The sequence below is a fragment of the Amblyomma mixtum genome, chromosome 6 (genome assembly GCF_055824585.1).
Source record: "Amblyomma mixtum isolate Tamu chromosome 6, ASM5582458v1, whole genome shotgun sequence".
NCBI lineage: Eukaryota > Metazoa > Arthropoda > Arachnida > Ixodida > Ixodidae > Amblyomma > Amblyomma mixtum.
In genome coordinates this window covers 162,494,424-162,507,955 of record NC_143017.1, presented here as the reverse complement: position 1 = coordinate 162,507,955, position 13,532 = coordinate 162,494,424, and the positions used below count along the sequence as shown (strand labels likewise).

Here is a 13,532-nt window from a genome sequence, read left to right as displayed (position 1 = left end):
ATTTTATGGGCGGCGCAATGGTAGCAATTATCCCCCACGACCTGATGCCGCCCCCACTTCCCTAATCGCCTACTCGAAAATAGTTCTAGGCAGCATTCGAACGACGCTGCATTCGCAGGGCGAGACCGAAGCTGACTGGCCCGCATTTTTTTTTCCATGTCCTTTGGTTTGACTTGGCGTTTTGCACAGCTCCGCGCCTTGAATCTTGAAAGGCTATCTTCAGCGAGATTCAGCGATCTGGTAACAATTCGCCTCTGACTACTCTCCTGGCGTAGTCTTTTCAGTATTATCCATAACGGCGGCACCATATGCGCATAAAGACTGCTGCGGAATGTTGGTTCCTGCAGTGCTTTAGCGGCCCATAAAATTCGCCGTGTTATTCTGCAAAATTCATTTCACAAGCTTGTGTGCTTTGCCGCAGAAAAAGTCGATTTTGTTTAAACTGTCCACTAAACTATACACTCCTGAGACATTGAAAACTACATGTGAACATTTTATTCCAACTTTTGAACCGTCAATGCGCTTCAAGCTGTCTGCTTCTATACTATATTTAGAATAGGTTACAGAGGTACATATCCATGCAATGTCCTGTTGCCAGCAAATCTTTCTGTTTTGTTAAAATATGAAGCATATTGATAATAAACACACAAGGTTTAATCTTTGAGATATATTATTTGCATGCAACCAGCGGTGACTATGCCACTGTTGTTTTGACGCACCTGCTATGCTCTCCTTACGACAATTGACCAGTTCTCAGTGTCTTAGCGAATACTACCTGCGGAAGCAAATTGGAGGTTAGGTTTAGGTAATCAAAAAGAAAATGGCTGAGAAGAGCTACCGCTCTGAAATGAGTTTAACAAACTAGGTGTAGTGTCTGGTCAAACCCACCCTCTAGTAGAGTCCCAGAAGTGGGGCACGGACCAGGGTAGATGCTCGCGCAACCCACAAAAGCAGGACGCGGAACCCAGTTTGATCACCCCTGCCTTTGCGGTTTTCTTCTATTCTTATCCGGTGTCCTGAATACTTTTTTATGCCATGTTCATTTCTATGTTGCCTTCTTTACTCAAAATAAAGTTATTCAGTTCTTCAACGTTCCTTGATTATTTCTTTGGAGTTGGCTGAATGCTTTGATTTTCATGTTGTGTTTGTATTTGTGTATCTCCATTTGCCAGTAAATCACATGAGGCCTATACGTTTCTCTGCTTGTTGGAGCGTTCGTCTGCAGAGCCCAAGGATGCAGGATAAAATCCTGTCTTCTGCGAACAGATTCCCCTGATGGCGTATGTTGGGAAGCCGGTAAGGACTGCACTCTGAACGAGTGGAGAGATTCAATGACAATGTACGTAACGAAAGCTGAAGAATGCTCGCTCTTATGAACACATAAGGTTTTTTTTATATATTTATATGTGGCATTTAAGAAGGGAAAACTAGAGGGAGGATAGAATGCGTAGCCCTCATTCAGATTGTTTGCCTGCTGTCGAACTGGCTCCTAGATTGTTTCCAGCGTTTATTTAAAGATCCGTTAGCCGCCGGATCATTCACTTCTAGTCTGAAAAAAAAAATTCGGTAACTGTACGGTTTAACTGCCTGCACGACAGCACAGGGTAGTGCGCAGTTCGCAATGGAACCGTCAAGAAGATCGAAAAAAAAAAAGGTGCTCTTTTGTCATTGGCCAACCATCGGGTCAATACACGCACCGCACTCGTATGTGCTTTTGTAGCTGCTGAGTCACATGGACTGGCATGAGGAGAAGTAAAAGTTCAGAGACAAAAAAATGGGGAGAGGGGCAGTGGCCGTAACGGCAGGTAGCCTACAACCCCCTTAAAATGGGCATCACCCTTGTTCCACAGCGACTTTGGCTTCATACCTCGCGCAGTTATGCATCCGAGTACTTTTGCAGCCTTGTTTGTGTGCTTGGCCGTGCCGGGAGCACACGGAACACCCATGAAGGACCTCTTCAAGGTACGTGACGCTTGCCCGACAAGCACCATCTCTTTGAGGGGACAAAAACACTACGAATGTCTTTGCGTACGTGTTTGTGCGAATGGAGAGTGTATATTTCGTCAGGCGCTATGAATCGAACTATTTTCTAGCCTTGATGGCGACAAAGGTTCGGATGAAACACAGAGAATGCAATGTCGCAGCGTCTGGCCACTGCCAAAGGCGCAATTATAAAGCTTTTAGGCCTGAGAATAACGAAATAACAAATATAGAAAGAGATTATAATATTTGATCTTTTGGAGTCTGACATTATATTATTTTCATCTTTAAAGACTTTGTCGGCAAAATGTTTTGATTCTGTGCAATAACTTTCGAATGACTGTGAAGTTAGAAAAGAATGTCGAATTGAGATCATAGACACTTGCACACCGTCAGCGGGCATGGTCCACATAGTGTTCTAAAGCATAGGCAAATGGTTCGTTCTGGACGAATCATTTTCAATTGTGAATAGGGTGCCGATACAAGACGTGGAAAACATAGAGTCGAGGGTCTACTGTTTCCTCGACTGGATAACTGCCGATGTTAACCTGTCTTTGTACACCAGTTTATATAGGCCTTCAAGATGGAGAAGATTTCGAGAATTTATTTAGGGTATAAAGACTAGGATATAGCCCTTTTATTGTATTGCGATTTATTTTACAAGCAAATAACTTTAGATGGTCAGCTCTTTCGAGACTACCACGCTTTCCTTATAATTTTTCACTTCGCTTGTGTAGCTCCCTTCCCTCATTTTAATAGCTTTTTGTTTCTTTTTTCCTCTCCGTACATGCTCTACATTCTTTGATACCACGGGCAGCGAGTGCACGAGAAGCCTCTTAAGATGTACCAATGCTTCCGCAACGCCTCCACTTTCGAAGACCCGTCGGCATATGACCTCACCCTCCGTTGCAGCGGCGTAGGTCTCCCGGACAACGAGGCCTCCTGTGATGTTTCATATTCTAAACCCGGAAGCAACGGAAAGACCAGGTGAGTGTTGTTTGTGTTTTTGACGCGACAGAGTTAACGCTTCCGTTCTGCAGAAAATCCGGTGTCGTGTTCGTCGTCGGTGATGCGAGGGAAAAATCCCCGGAGAAGCAACAACCTATGCGGGCCACCTTGGTCACATGACCCTGTGGCGTCATCACTGCCTGCCCACCAGGTTGTGAGCAAACTGATCCCCGTGGCAGGTGCCAGTTAATGTCTGGTCTCTAGACTTCGCTTGGGAAGAGCAACCCGGTTTGCAGAATCCCCGCCGGAGGCAGCACCTGCCGTCGCAGGGCCGTAGCGCATCGCTTAACCGTTGCACCACTCAGAAAATGTCATACTTGGACTCCATATTTGGAATGCAAAGTCGAGAATGTCCAGTCCAGCATATATGGCCATTAACGCTTTAGCGCTATCGCGGCGTGCCCCAAGCACGCGGTTTTCTGAGCCGTCCCGCTGTGCGGACAGCCACCGGACCTAAATGGGTGATTCATTTATTCTGTACTACACGCACTAGGAACTAACGTAACTAAAGAGGACAGCGTCAGTAAGGTGTGGAAAACAGGACATATAGGAACTAGCACAGTCGTGGCTTAGTGTCTTGGAAGGTTGTGACAAGAGGGGAGGAAAGCGAATCCGGAAGATGGCTGCCACGTATAGCGGCTGCCGTCGAAGCAGGGGGTTATGAGAAGGGCAGGGGAATGCGCAACTTGAGGATGATTTTTCGGCAGAGCGCAGAGCCAAACAAAAGTCATAATAGCTGTCTGCGATTCATGCGCTAAGCTTGTAAGATTAGTTTTACAAATGTGACCTGTCTAAAGTTGCGTATTAGTAACATAACTCCTACGTACTGGAGTGCTCCGGGTTCATTTCCACCTTCTGGTTTTTTTTTTTAACGCGGATTGCACTCTTTGTACACATATTTTTCCTTCATTTCACATTTATCGAAGCGAAACTACGGCCGAACTCATGCCCTTGGGATAGGCAGTCGATAGCTTTAGCCATTGAACCACAGTGCAGGATCTCCAGCCATTGCAAATAAGGCTAAGCGGGAAATATCAAACAGCATCTAAATATCGCCTTCCCGAGGCCGCTGCAAATACTTGATGTCTATTATCCTGATTTGATGGTGTGGTAATCGTCGTAGACATCGTATTTCTTTGCACAAACCTCTCCGAGCACATTATTCCGCCTTCGGGCGGACGCTGTGTGCTATATTTATATTTATGGGGTTTAAAGTCCCAAAGCGACTCAGGCTATGAGGTACGCCGTAGTGGAGGGCTCCGGATAATTTCTACCGCCTGAGTTCTTTAACATGCGCTGACATCACAGACTATTCGGTCCTCTATAACTTTGCCTCCTACGAAATGTGATCGCTGCGGCCGGGGTCGAAACCGCGTCTTTCGGGTTAGCAGCCGATCGACATAACCACTGACCCAAAGCGGAGGCTTTCCTATACATTTTAGTAAACGTCAAAGTGTTCACTACACCCTTTCCGCGCAAGTGCTAGCTTTGAGACGTGCTTACACGTCACGCCCTTTGCAGCTTGTTTCATGCACTTTTGAAAGCCTTATAGCCGGCATTTCACGCTTAGTACCGCACGCTTCAAGCGACCGCATGAGACACATAATCGAGGTAGGCCACACAGAACCCACACGACTCAGGTGATGATATCATAGTTGCCAGAAAGTGAACCAGGGAACTCTCCTTTTCAGCTTACTAAATCGTCAGCAACCGACTGCAGAAACTGGACAAATATCAAAGTCTGTCGTTCATCTTACTGCGAATGCAGATAAAGCAAGAGGGCACTAACGTTGTGCTTGTGCTGTCTGAAGGGGGGACTTTATACATCACGATCCCCGGGATATTATAGGAATGGGCTGCGTTTCACGGAGACGAAAACTGATTTTAAGCATGCCTGTAGGACTGCTTATATTTTTAAAACAGTGTGTGCAGCTAGGAGGGGTACAATAGTGTCCACGTATACCGCGAAACACTCTTGTAGCCACGAAAAAAATGCACGAGGTTGCAACATGCGGCACTCACTGATGGAGGGAGCGAAGGAGCTGAAAAGAGAGGAGAATAATATTTATATTAATTTCTCCTTTCCATTTCTGACCACTCCTTAGCGTCATGCTTCAGGCAGCCGCTCGGAGTGAGACAATTACCACGCTTTTTCTTTTTTAATTGCTTGAGCCAAAGTGACCCTACCTAACCTATTGTAACCTAACCTTACCTAACCTCCGTTTGATTCTGAAGGCAGTGATCGACTCAAAGCTCATAACTGCTCATTTTTGCTCCCGCAGGTTTGAAGTGAAATCAGAATATGTGCCAGAACATGACTACGCCATATTGACCAGCCAAGGTAAGTTAATAATATCCCAGGAAATATAAACGTGAGTTTGGCACCAGTATTCTGTAGCTATAAATATAGCCAGAAATATCTACTGGTAACATGGAAGTTTATAAATGTGCGCCTTTATAGCCTTCTCTAAAAGTTATTATTCAAGTGCGCACTTTTAATTGCACCTGTGTCGTCCAAAAGTGTTAACAAAACATTGATACGTAGCTTTAAACGCCTATAGAGAGACTTATAACGAAAGACACAAAGAGAAAAATGGAAACCTAAACATCGGCTCAAACAGCCATTAATTAGTAAATTAACTTTACCTGAAGGGCCATGCATGGGTACAAGGGCAGTGAATGTGTAATGGGCACTGAAAAGTGGCGTTTGCAAAAGACATGATTATCAATTGTCACCGTCATCTCAGACATGAGAATAGACATTACAGCTTTAAGGCAGAATGCAGAAGGTTCAGTAAACAGACAGCCAAATTGGCGTATGTCTGTCGAGATCGCCAGGGCTTACCCGTTAAAAACTTTCTAAAGCACTTCGCTAATACTGTCGTGATGGCTGACAACGATCTGGTTGTAGAGTTGGGCGCTTTGCTTTATATTTGAGTGTTCACGCGAACGCTTTATTTTCGCGAAAACGGATTGAGGAGTAAACGTTTTAGCGGGAGTTTTAATACTCTGAAGCACTGGCTGTGCATATTTATTTTTGTTTGTTTGTAATTGGGTCTTGACTCGCTAGCTAAATTCAATTCAATTCAATTCAGTTCACTTTATTCATCAGATATCTCTGGATGGTTTCCTGGATAAAAGCTGCTAACGCAACTTGACGAAGTCCAGGAAACCAATACAAGGCAAAGCGCACAGGCTGTGACAACTAGTTATAAGCCATCAGTAACTATAAGTGATTTTATAATAATAAATGGGAAAAACACAAAGCATAGAACAGAGGCAGTAATGTAAAAATGTCATGAAACTCTTAGCTGTACAGAGAGAGAAAAAAAAACAAAACAAAACGTAAGAACAAAGAGACAACTGAAGATGGCACATATTCAGTCAACGAAGCAAACACAAGTAGCGCACTGAGCTAAACAACACAGCAAATAATAATAACACTGGTATTAATAGTACACAAGTATTTACAACGTTACAAAGTAGTATACGTTGTATAAACGTTGTAGTAGTATAAACACCAACGTTTTATAGCCAGTGGTGTTTTGAAATGCGTTTAATGCGTTCCCTACAGAAAATGTAGGGAAAGCCATCTCGCGCTGTCAGACCGAAGTGAAGTGTTAAGATTTCATTCTGGGCTCGTTGCTCTGGCTCGCTTGTCTTCATGACTAATGAACCCAACGGGAAAGGGATGCTTGTGGTTTTTCGGCTCTGGCGTTGAAATCTCACCGCGTGCCTTCTCCTTGTGACGCCGAAGACGCGTCTTTGTGAAAGAATGTATACTTGATAAGCGGCACATTTGCGACAAATATTACTTCAAAACAAAAAAAAAACTTAAATAACCCTAAAGATCCCATAAACCTGTCATGATGATGACGTCCAGCGAAAAAAGTACTAATTTGGAGACGCTAAACTAAACCCGACAAGTGAAGTGTGGAGAAATCCTTTATTCCGCGAAAAAACTCTCCGGCATATTTAAAACATCTTCGTGGGATCAATATGAATAAGTGGTATTCTGAAGTGCTGCTGGAAACGAATGTTTCGGAAAATTTTTCATTTGAATTCTTTTAGTTACAGGAATGCGTGTGGATCTTTATCAACTTCTTCCGGCTTACAATGGAAAAGCCTACTTCTTCAAACATGGTAAGCAATGCATAATCAAAAGAAATTTTAAGCACGCAAATTTAAATGCTGAAGGGATACTCAAGAGCAACACTAAGTCATCAATACTGTGAGATTAGTGTTTGAAGTTTGCAAATATACAATTTAGCTCAGAGCAGATCTTCCATAAGCCAGAAAGCCAGAAAACTACGCCATAACGAAATACAAGTCGCAATGCCCTGCGACGCGAGAGCTCAGAAAACTGCGCCAGTTCTGATGAGTATTTCGTCAGCCACAGTTTCTTAAACACCTTCATCACATTCAAGTGCAGCACTATTTAGGCGCACAAGATTCATCCGAACAGGAGGATCATACCGAACAATTCTGGATAAAAGCATGAAATATATGTGTATGAGTTTGACCGGCTCAAGTCCATCATTCGCGGAAAAAAATCTCGAATATCGGAATATTTTGAGGTACTGTTATGGAAATACTGAAAGTAATGGTACGTTCTTCGACGCGGAGCAAAATCTTTCTTTTCAATTTTTTCCACCGCTCTCATCTAGTAGGTAAGATTAACATGGAGAGAGAGACAGAGAGAGAGAGGGAAAGGCAGGGATGTTAACCAGAAAGGATTCCGGTTGGCTACCCTGCACAGGGGAAGGGAATGAGGGGAATTAAAGAGGAAAGAGAGAAGTAAAGGGAAATAATCACAGTCTGTCAATTAAGGCAGTCGCTCTCAAAAAGCGGAAGAGTGCCTTGTAAGCCTTGATGGCAGTTGACTGTTGTGGCCACGGACCGAGGATCTTGGCCTCTGTGAAAGGGCGAGGGTCCAGGCGGTCCAGAGCACATCGAAGCTTATGTCTTTCGGCTACAAAGGCAGGGCACTCACACAAGATATGGGTGATTGTCTCATCACAGGCGCAGTTCACACAAGAAGGGCTGTCGGCCATCGCGATCCGGAAAGAATACTTATTCGTGAAGGCAACACCGAGCCATAGACGACACAGTAGTGTTGCTTCACGACGCGCTACATTACACGGAAGACGGAGGCGCAGTCCAGGGTCCAAAGTCCTGAGGCGACGGTTGCACAACTCACCAGAGTTCCACGCTGCTGAAAGTGTGAGCTCCAGCCTCAAGGAACGAAGCCCACACGCTGCGTCAGCTCTCGTTACGGGGATATTAACGGGGATTCCGTCATTGTGGGCAGAACGGGCAGCTTCGTCAGCCTGGTGATTGCCATGAATGCCGCAGTGGCCCGGCAGCCACTGGAAAATTATGTTATGTCCTTTCAATGTGGCGTCATGGTAGAGCTTGCGAATTTCGGCAAAGAGTTGTTCGTGTGACCCACGGCGTAGTGCAGTTTGCAGGCCTTGAAGGGCTGCTTTAGAGTCGCTGAAAACTGTCCAGTCATGTGCAGATTCCTGACTAATGAACTGAACTGCAGCCCGTAGGGCAGCTAGTTCTGCACCAGTTGAAGAGGTAAGATAGGTAGTCCTCACCTTCATTAAAATAGACCTGGCCGGTATCACCACAGACCCAGCAGAGCTTGTTGAAGTCACTGAGCCATCTGTGTAGACATGTATGCGGTGTGTATGGTTAAAATGCAAATGATGTAGTGTCAGTTGCTTGAGAGCAGGCAATGATAAATCAGATTTCTTATTAATTCCAGGAATAGATAAGTGCACCCGGGGTTCATGGAGACTCCATATGGGTGAGCATGATCTTGATTGGTGGGCGAACTGCGAAGGAAGATAGGCACGGTGAGCTTGAATTACATTTGCAAATGCAGTATGTGGTCTGAGTACGGGAAGAGGTGCAAGATGATGACTCGGAACTCGCGTGAGGTGCCGAATGTGTGTTCTCATGGTTTCAACAGCAATGTATGAAGTAACAGGATGCTCCCCAGCGACAAGAATAGTGGCTGCCGTTGAGGCACATTTAGGTAGCCCAAGGCAGATTCGTAGAGCTTGCGCTTGAAGACTTTGAAGTGTCTGAAGGTTTGTCTTTTTGATATTGTTTAAAATGGGAAAGCTATACCGCATGTATCCCAGGAACAGCGAACGGTACAGGTGAAGCATCGAGCGTACAGATGCACCCCAGGACTTTCCCCGGAGGAAGGAGAGAATATGAACAATCGCTGTCAGTTTCTTTCGCATGTCGTAAAGATGGGGACTCCACGAGAGGTTCCTATCGATAACAACGCCAAGGAAGCGATGGTTTTTCTCATAGGGAATGGCGTTGCCATTAATAGATATGGGGTAACTTGTCATTTTTTTTCGCGTGAACGCCACGAGGGAACATTTCTCGGTTGAAATATTTAGGCCCTGCTGACGAAGGTATAACTTCAGTATCGTTGCCGCCTTTTGTAGTCTCGCACGAACTTGGGGACAGGTCACGCTTGATGCCCAAATACAGATATCATCGGCGTATATTGAGATCTGGACTGATTGTGGCAATGAGTCAACCAGGCCGACGAGAGCTATGTTGAAAAGAGTTGGGCTCAGCACTCCACCCTGCGGGACTCCGCGCGAATTTAGATGCGAAGAAGTTGGTCCGTCTTCAGTCTGGACAAAACACGACCTCCCTGACAAATAGCTGCGTATCCAGCTGAACATGCGGCCTCCAATCTGTGCAGCTTCTAATGCGTCCAAAATGGCCTGATGCGTTACGTTGTCGTAGGCGCCCTTGATGTCCAAGAATAGTGCCGCAGTCAATCTTTTCAAGTTTCTTTTGGTGCTGGACGGACGATACAAGGTCAACCACATTGTCAATGGAAGAGCGGCCATGTCGAAACCCAGACATAAATGCAGGGTAAATTTGGTATCGCTCCAGGTACCATTCCACGCGTGTTAACAACATTCTTTCCATGACGTTCCCGACACTGCTGGAGAGTGCAATTGGTCGGTATGCTGAAATGTCGAGTGGTGATTTTCCCGGTTTAAGGAGTGGTACGAGACGACTGGTCTTCCATGCATTAGGAACTATGCCCTCGCACCATGACTTGTTGTATGTGTCCAGAAGAACCCGTCGAGCCTCTTGGCCAAGGTTGGCGAGAGCGGAGTATGTCACACCATCGGGCCCCGGCGATGACGACCTTCTGCAACAAGCCAGCGCAGCGTCAAGTTCCTCCATGGAGAACAAGTTATCCATTCGTGAATCCCGCGAGGGTGGAAAATCACTGCAGCGCAGCGTTGTGGATGGGTTCGGTTGGCCTGTTATCCTTGCGCAAAATTCTTCGGCTACCGCGACCTCGCTGCGTTTTTGGTGGAGCGCGAGGGATTTAAACGGGTGGCGCTGTTGATGGGACATACGAAGGCCACGGATCACATTCCAAACGCGTGACAAAGGCTTTCGTGGGTCAAGTGTCTCGCAAAATGTTCTCCAACGTTGTGTCTGCAGGGCTTCAATTCTGCGCTGGATTTTCTTCTGCAGGCGTCTTGCATCTCTGAGGTCTAAGCGCGACTTTGTGCGTCGGTATCTGCGCTCTGCCCTGCGCCGTAGTGCCCGCAGTCGTTGTAATTCAATATCAAAGTCGGTATACTTTGCGACGGGGTTGTAGCAACACGTTGCGCTCTCCATGACCTCCTTAATTTTTTGTTCAAGACCTGTCGAGAATCCTTCCATGCATGCATCCTCCATACGCGCTTTAAAAACTGTCCAATCAATGCGCTGCATACGTGTGGCAGAACGGGACGTGCAATGGCCGGTAAAAATCAGGTAGGTTGGGATGTGGTCACGGCCATGGGTTTCTACATCCGAAAACCATTGGACGTTGTTGGTTAGGCATCGCGAAACGAAAGTCAAATCTAGGCAGCTGCTATAGGTCACCCCTCGAATATACGTCGGGGTTCCGTCATTTAGGCACTGGAGGCCGTGCTCAGAGGCGAAGGAGAAGAGTTTCCTTCCACTAAGGTTCATCCTAACGCCTCCCCACATGGTGTGGTGAGCATTGAAGTCACCTATAATCACCCATGGACCGGAGGTGGCTTGCATCAAATCACTCAACCTTTTTTCGTCAAAGCGGCTTGACGGCGCCATGTACACAGCCAAAAGCGTAAACGTGAGGTCACGGCTCTTCACTGTGAGGCAAACATACTGGTTGTCATTGTGTGGGGGAACCGAATGAAGCACATATGTAAGTTCACGTCGAATGTAGACGATGACTTTGCTGGTTCTGTTGCGCGTGGGGGAAGTAAAAGCTTCATAACCGGATAATCGCAAAATGTTGGGTAGATTCGGTTCACAGATAACAAGAATGGGGAAGCGGTTTTCATAAACATAATTTCGAATATCTGAAATCCGGGACTGGAGCCCGCGGGCATTCCACTGAAAAATAAAAGCTTGCTTGACTTTCTTCGTAAAAGATTGTTCCGGGGGAGCCATGGTGCCTTCTAATGAAGAGCTGCAAGAACTGGCTGTAGCGCGTCCAGTACTTGCAGTGCGTTGTGTGCTGCTGGCGTGCGCAAGCCGGACAGCAGAGCACGCATAACATTCATCAGTGACGTTAGCATTGCAATCACTTGTATATCTTGGCCGTGGTCGGAATCGTGCCTTTTGCCCGGATCAGTTGTAGGTGTTGCAGACATAGGGTGCGGCAACGTACCGGACGAAGTGTGTGCTCTAGGCTTTGGTAGTGGTGGCCACGTTATGTCAGAGGCAGCAGGGCGTGTTTCACGAGTCGCCAGGCTTTCCTGATTTGTTGTCGGTGGAGGCGGACAAGCTGCACTGCCGCTAGGGGTCTTCTCTTCGAAGGTATTTGTTTCATTCAACGACCTTCGGCGGCGGCGCGAACGACGTCGTCGCACCTTTGCAGCGGCTTCTCTGTGGGTGGAATGATCACGCACCATTTGCTTCAGTACCGCCCTCTCTGTATTTAGGCGAGGGCAGTCCTTCGAGGAAGAAGCGTGAGGGCCACGACAATTGGCGCACTTCAAGGCAGTCGCGCGGCAACTGTCGCCGCTGTGTGGCTCAGAGCATTTTGGGCACGCAATGGTGTTTTGACAGACCCCGCTCACATGACCAATCTTCATACATTTCCGGCACTGAAGCGGCTTAGGTACGAATGCACGAACTGGGTGACGAAAGTGCCCCACCTTCACGTATGATGGAATGCAGTCACCCTTGAAAGTCAGCTTAATGCATGTAGACCTTCCAAGGCGCTTAACTTGCATTATAGAAATGCTGTTGGTTGCCGGCTTGATTAATATGGGCAAGTCGGCGTCAGGGATAGCGATGTCGACGTTGTAAATTACGCCAGCCGTGGTTCCGCTGTCTTGTAGAATAAGTGGGCGTACACCGATATTTCCCAGTTTGGTGATGGCGGCCAAACTGTCCAGCTCGCTTCGCTTCATGACATCAATGGCAATGATGTTCTTATGCGGGTTAACTCTAACGTCTTTAATCCCCCCTGGTACAAGGCTTTCAAGGAATACGGAGATGGCTTGCCTGTTCAGGAGATTCAAGTTTTCTGTTGGCTCCAATGGCACGAACAAGGCTGTATGGGCCTCGGCACTTCGCGCCGTGATGACCGTATCCGTACTTGAGGACGTCGTTGACGTCGACTCAGTTTGTCTCCGCAGTCTGCGCTTGGCCTTCTTACTGACGACGGGTACAAACCCATCGTCGGTCGAGGAGTCATCACTTCGGGGAGTCGAGTAGTCATCACCGTACACAACGGTCTCCTGGCTGCTGGAGTCACTCGGGGCGTACAGGCGCTTCCTCTGGGCGGCCGTTGCCGACCCACCGGGATCCACAGAAGGCACAGCAGCCTCCACTTCCATCGCCGTGACACAAGGGGAGCGGCGCCTCCCTAATTACGGCGCAAATTATCAAAAAACTGCAGAGATATGAAGCCAGCGTTCTGAAATGGAAGTAATGTTTTTGACGATAGCAAAAACATTAATAGCAAAAGGATGCAAGGCTGCCGAAGGGAGATCTTCTGATATATTGACTGTTATAGTGAAATCTTATAATGTATGAAAAAAATGCGTTCGTAGACTCTCAAGTCGAATAATGCTTTTGTCCAGAATTGCTGGTTACGTATGCGCCACTGCTCAGACCGTTGTGGCCCCCTGCCCTCTTCCCCCTTGTTTGCCTCTTTGTTCACGAAGAGCCGCCGCGGTGGCTCACTGGTAATGGCGCTCGGCTGCTGACCCGAGGGACGCGGGTTCGATCCCGGTCGCGGCGGTCGAATTTCAATGGAGGTGAAATTCTAGAGGCCCGTGTACTGTGCAATGTCAGTGCACGTTAAAGAACCCCAGGTGGTCGAAATTTCCGAAGCCCTTCACTACGGCGTCTATGATAGCCTGTGTCGCTTTGGGACGTTAAACCCCAATAAACCAAACCATCTTTTTTCACTAAGATATTACAGCTTTTGCTGTAGAGACTGCTACTCAAGATGTGAGGCCATGATGTATGCCACAGGAACTAAAGGCATAGGA

At 46.9% G+C, this 13,532-nt stretch overlaps 1 protein-coding gene across 1 annotated transcript in view; it reads left to right on the top strand.

Moving 5' to 3' along the window:
• The first annotated feature begins 1,878 nt into the window (after window positions 1–1,878).
• The window catches only part of LOC149341046 (uncharacterized), a 12,019-nt gene continuing 365 nt past the window's right edge, over window positions 1,879–13,532 (top strand). Inside the window, exons 1-4 of the mRNA XM_089551224.1 lie at window positions 1,879–1,962; window positions 2,798–2,967; window positions 5,271–5,329; window positions 7,066–7,131. Of these exons, the coding sequence (XP_089407350.1) occupies window positions 1,879–1,962; window positions 2,798–2,967; window positions 5,271–5,329; window positions 7,066–7,131 (379 nt within the window). The remainder of the gene's footprint in view (window positions 1,963–2,797; window positions 2,968–5,270; window positions 5,330–7,065; window positions 7,132–13,532) is intronic.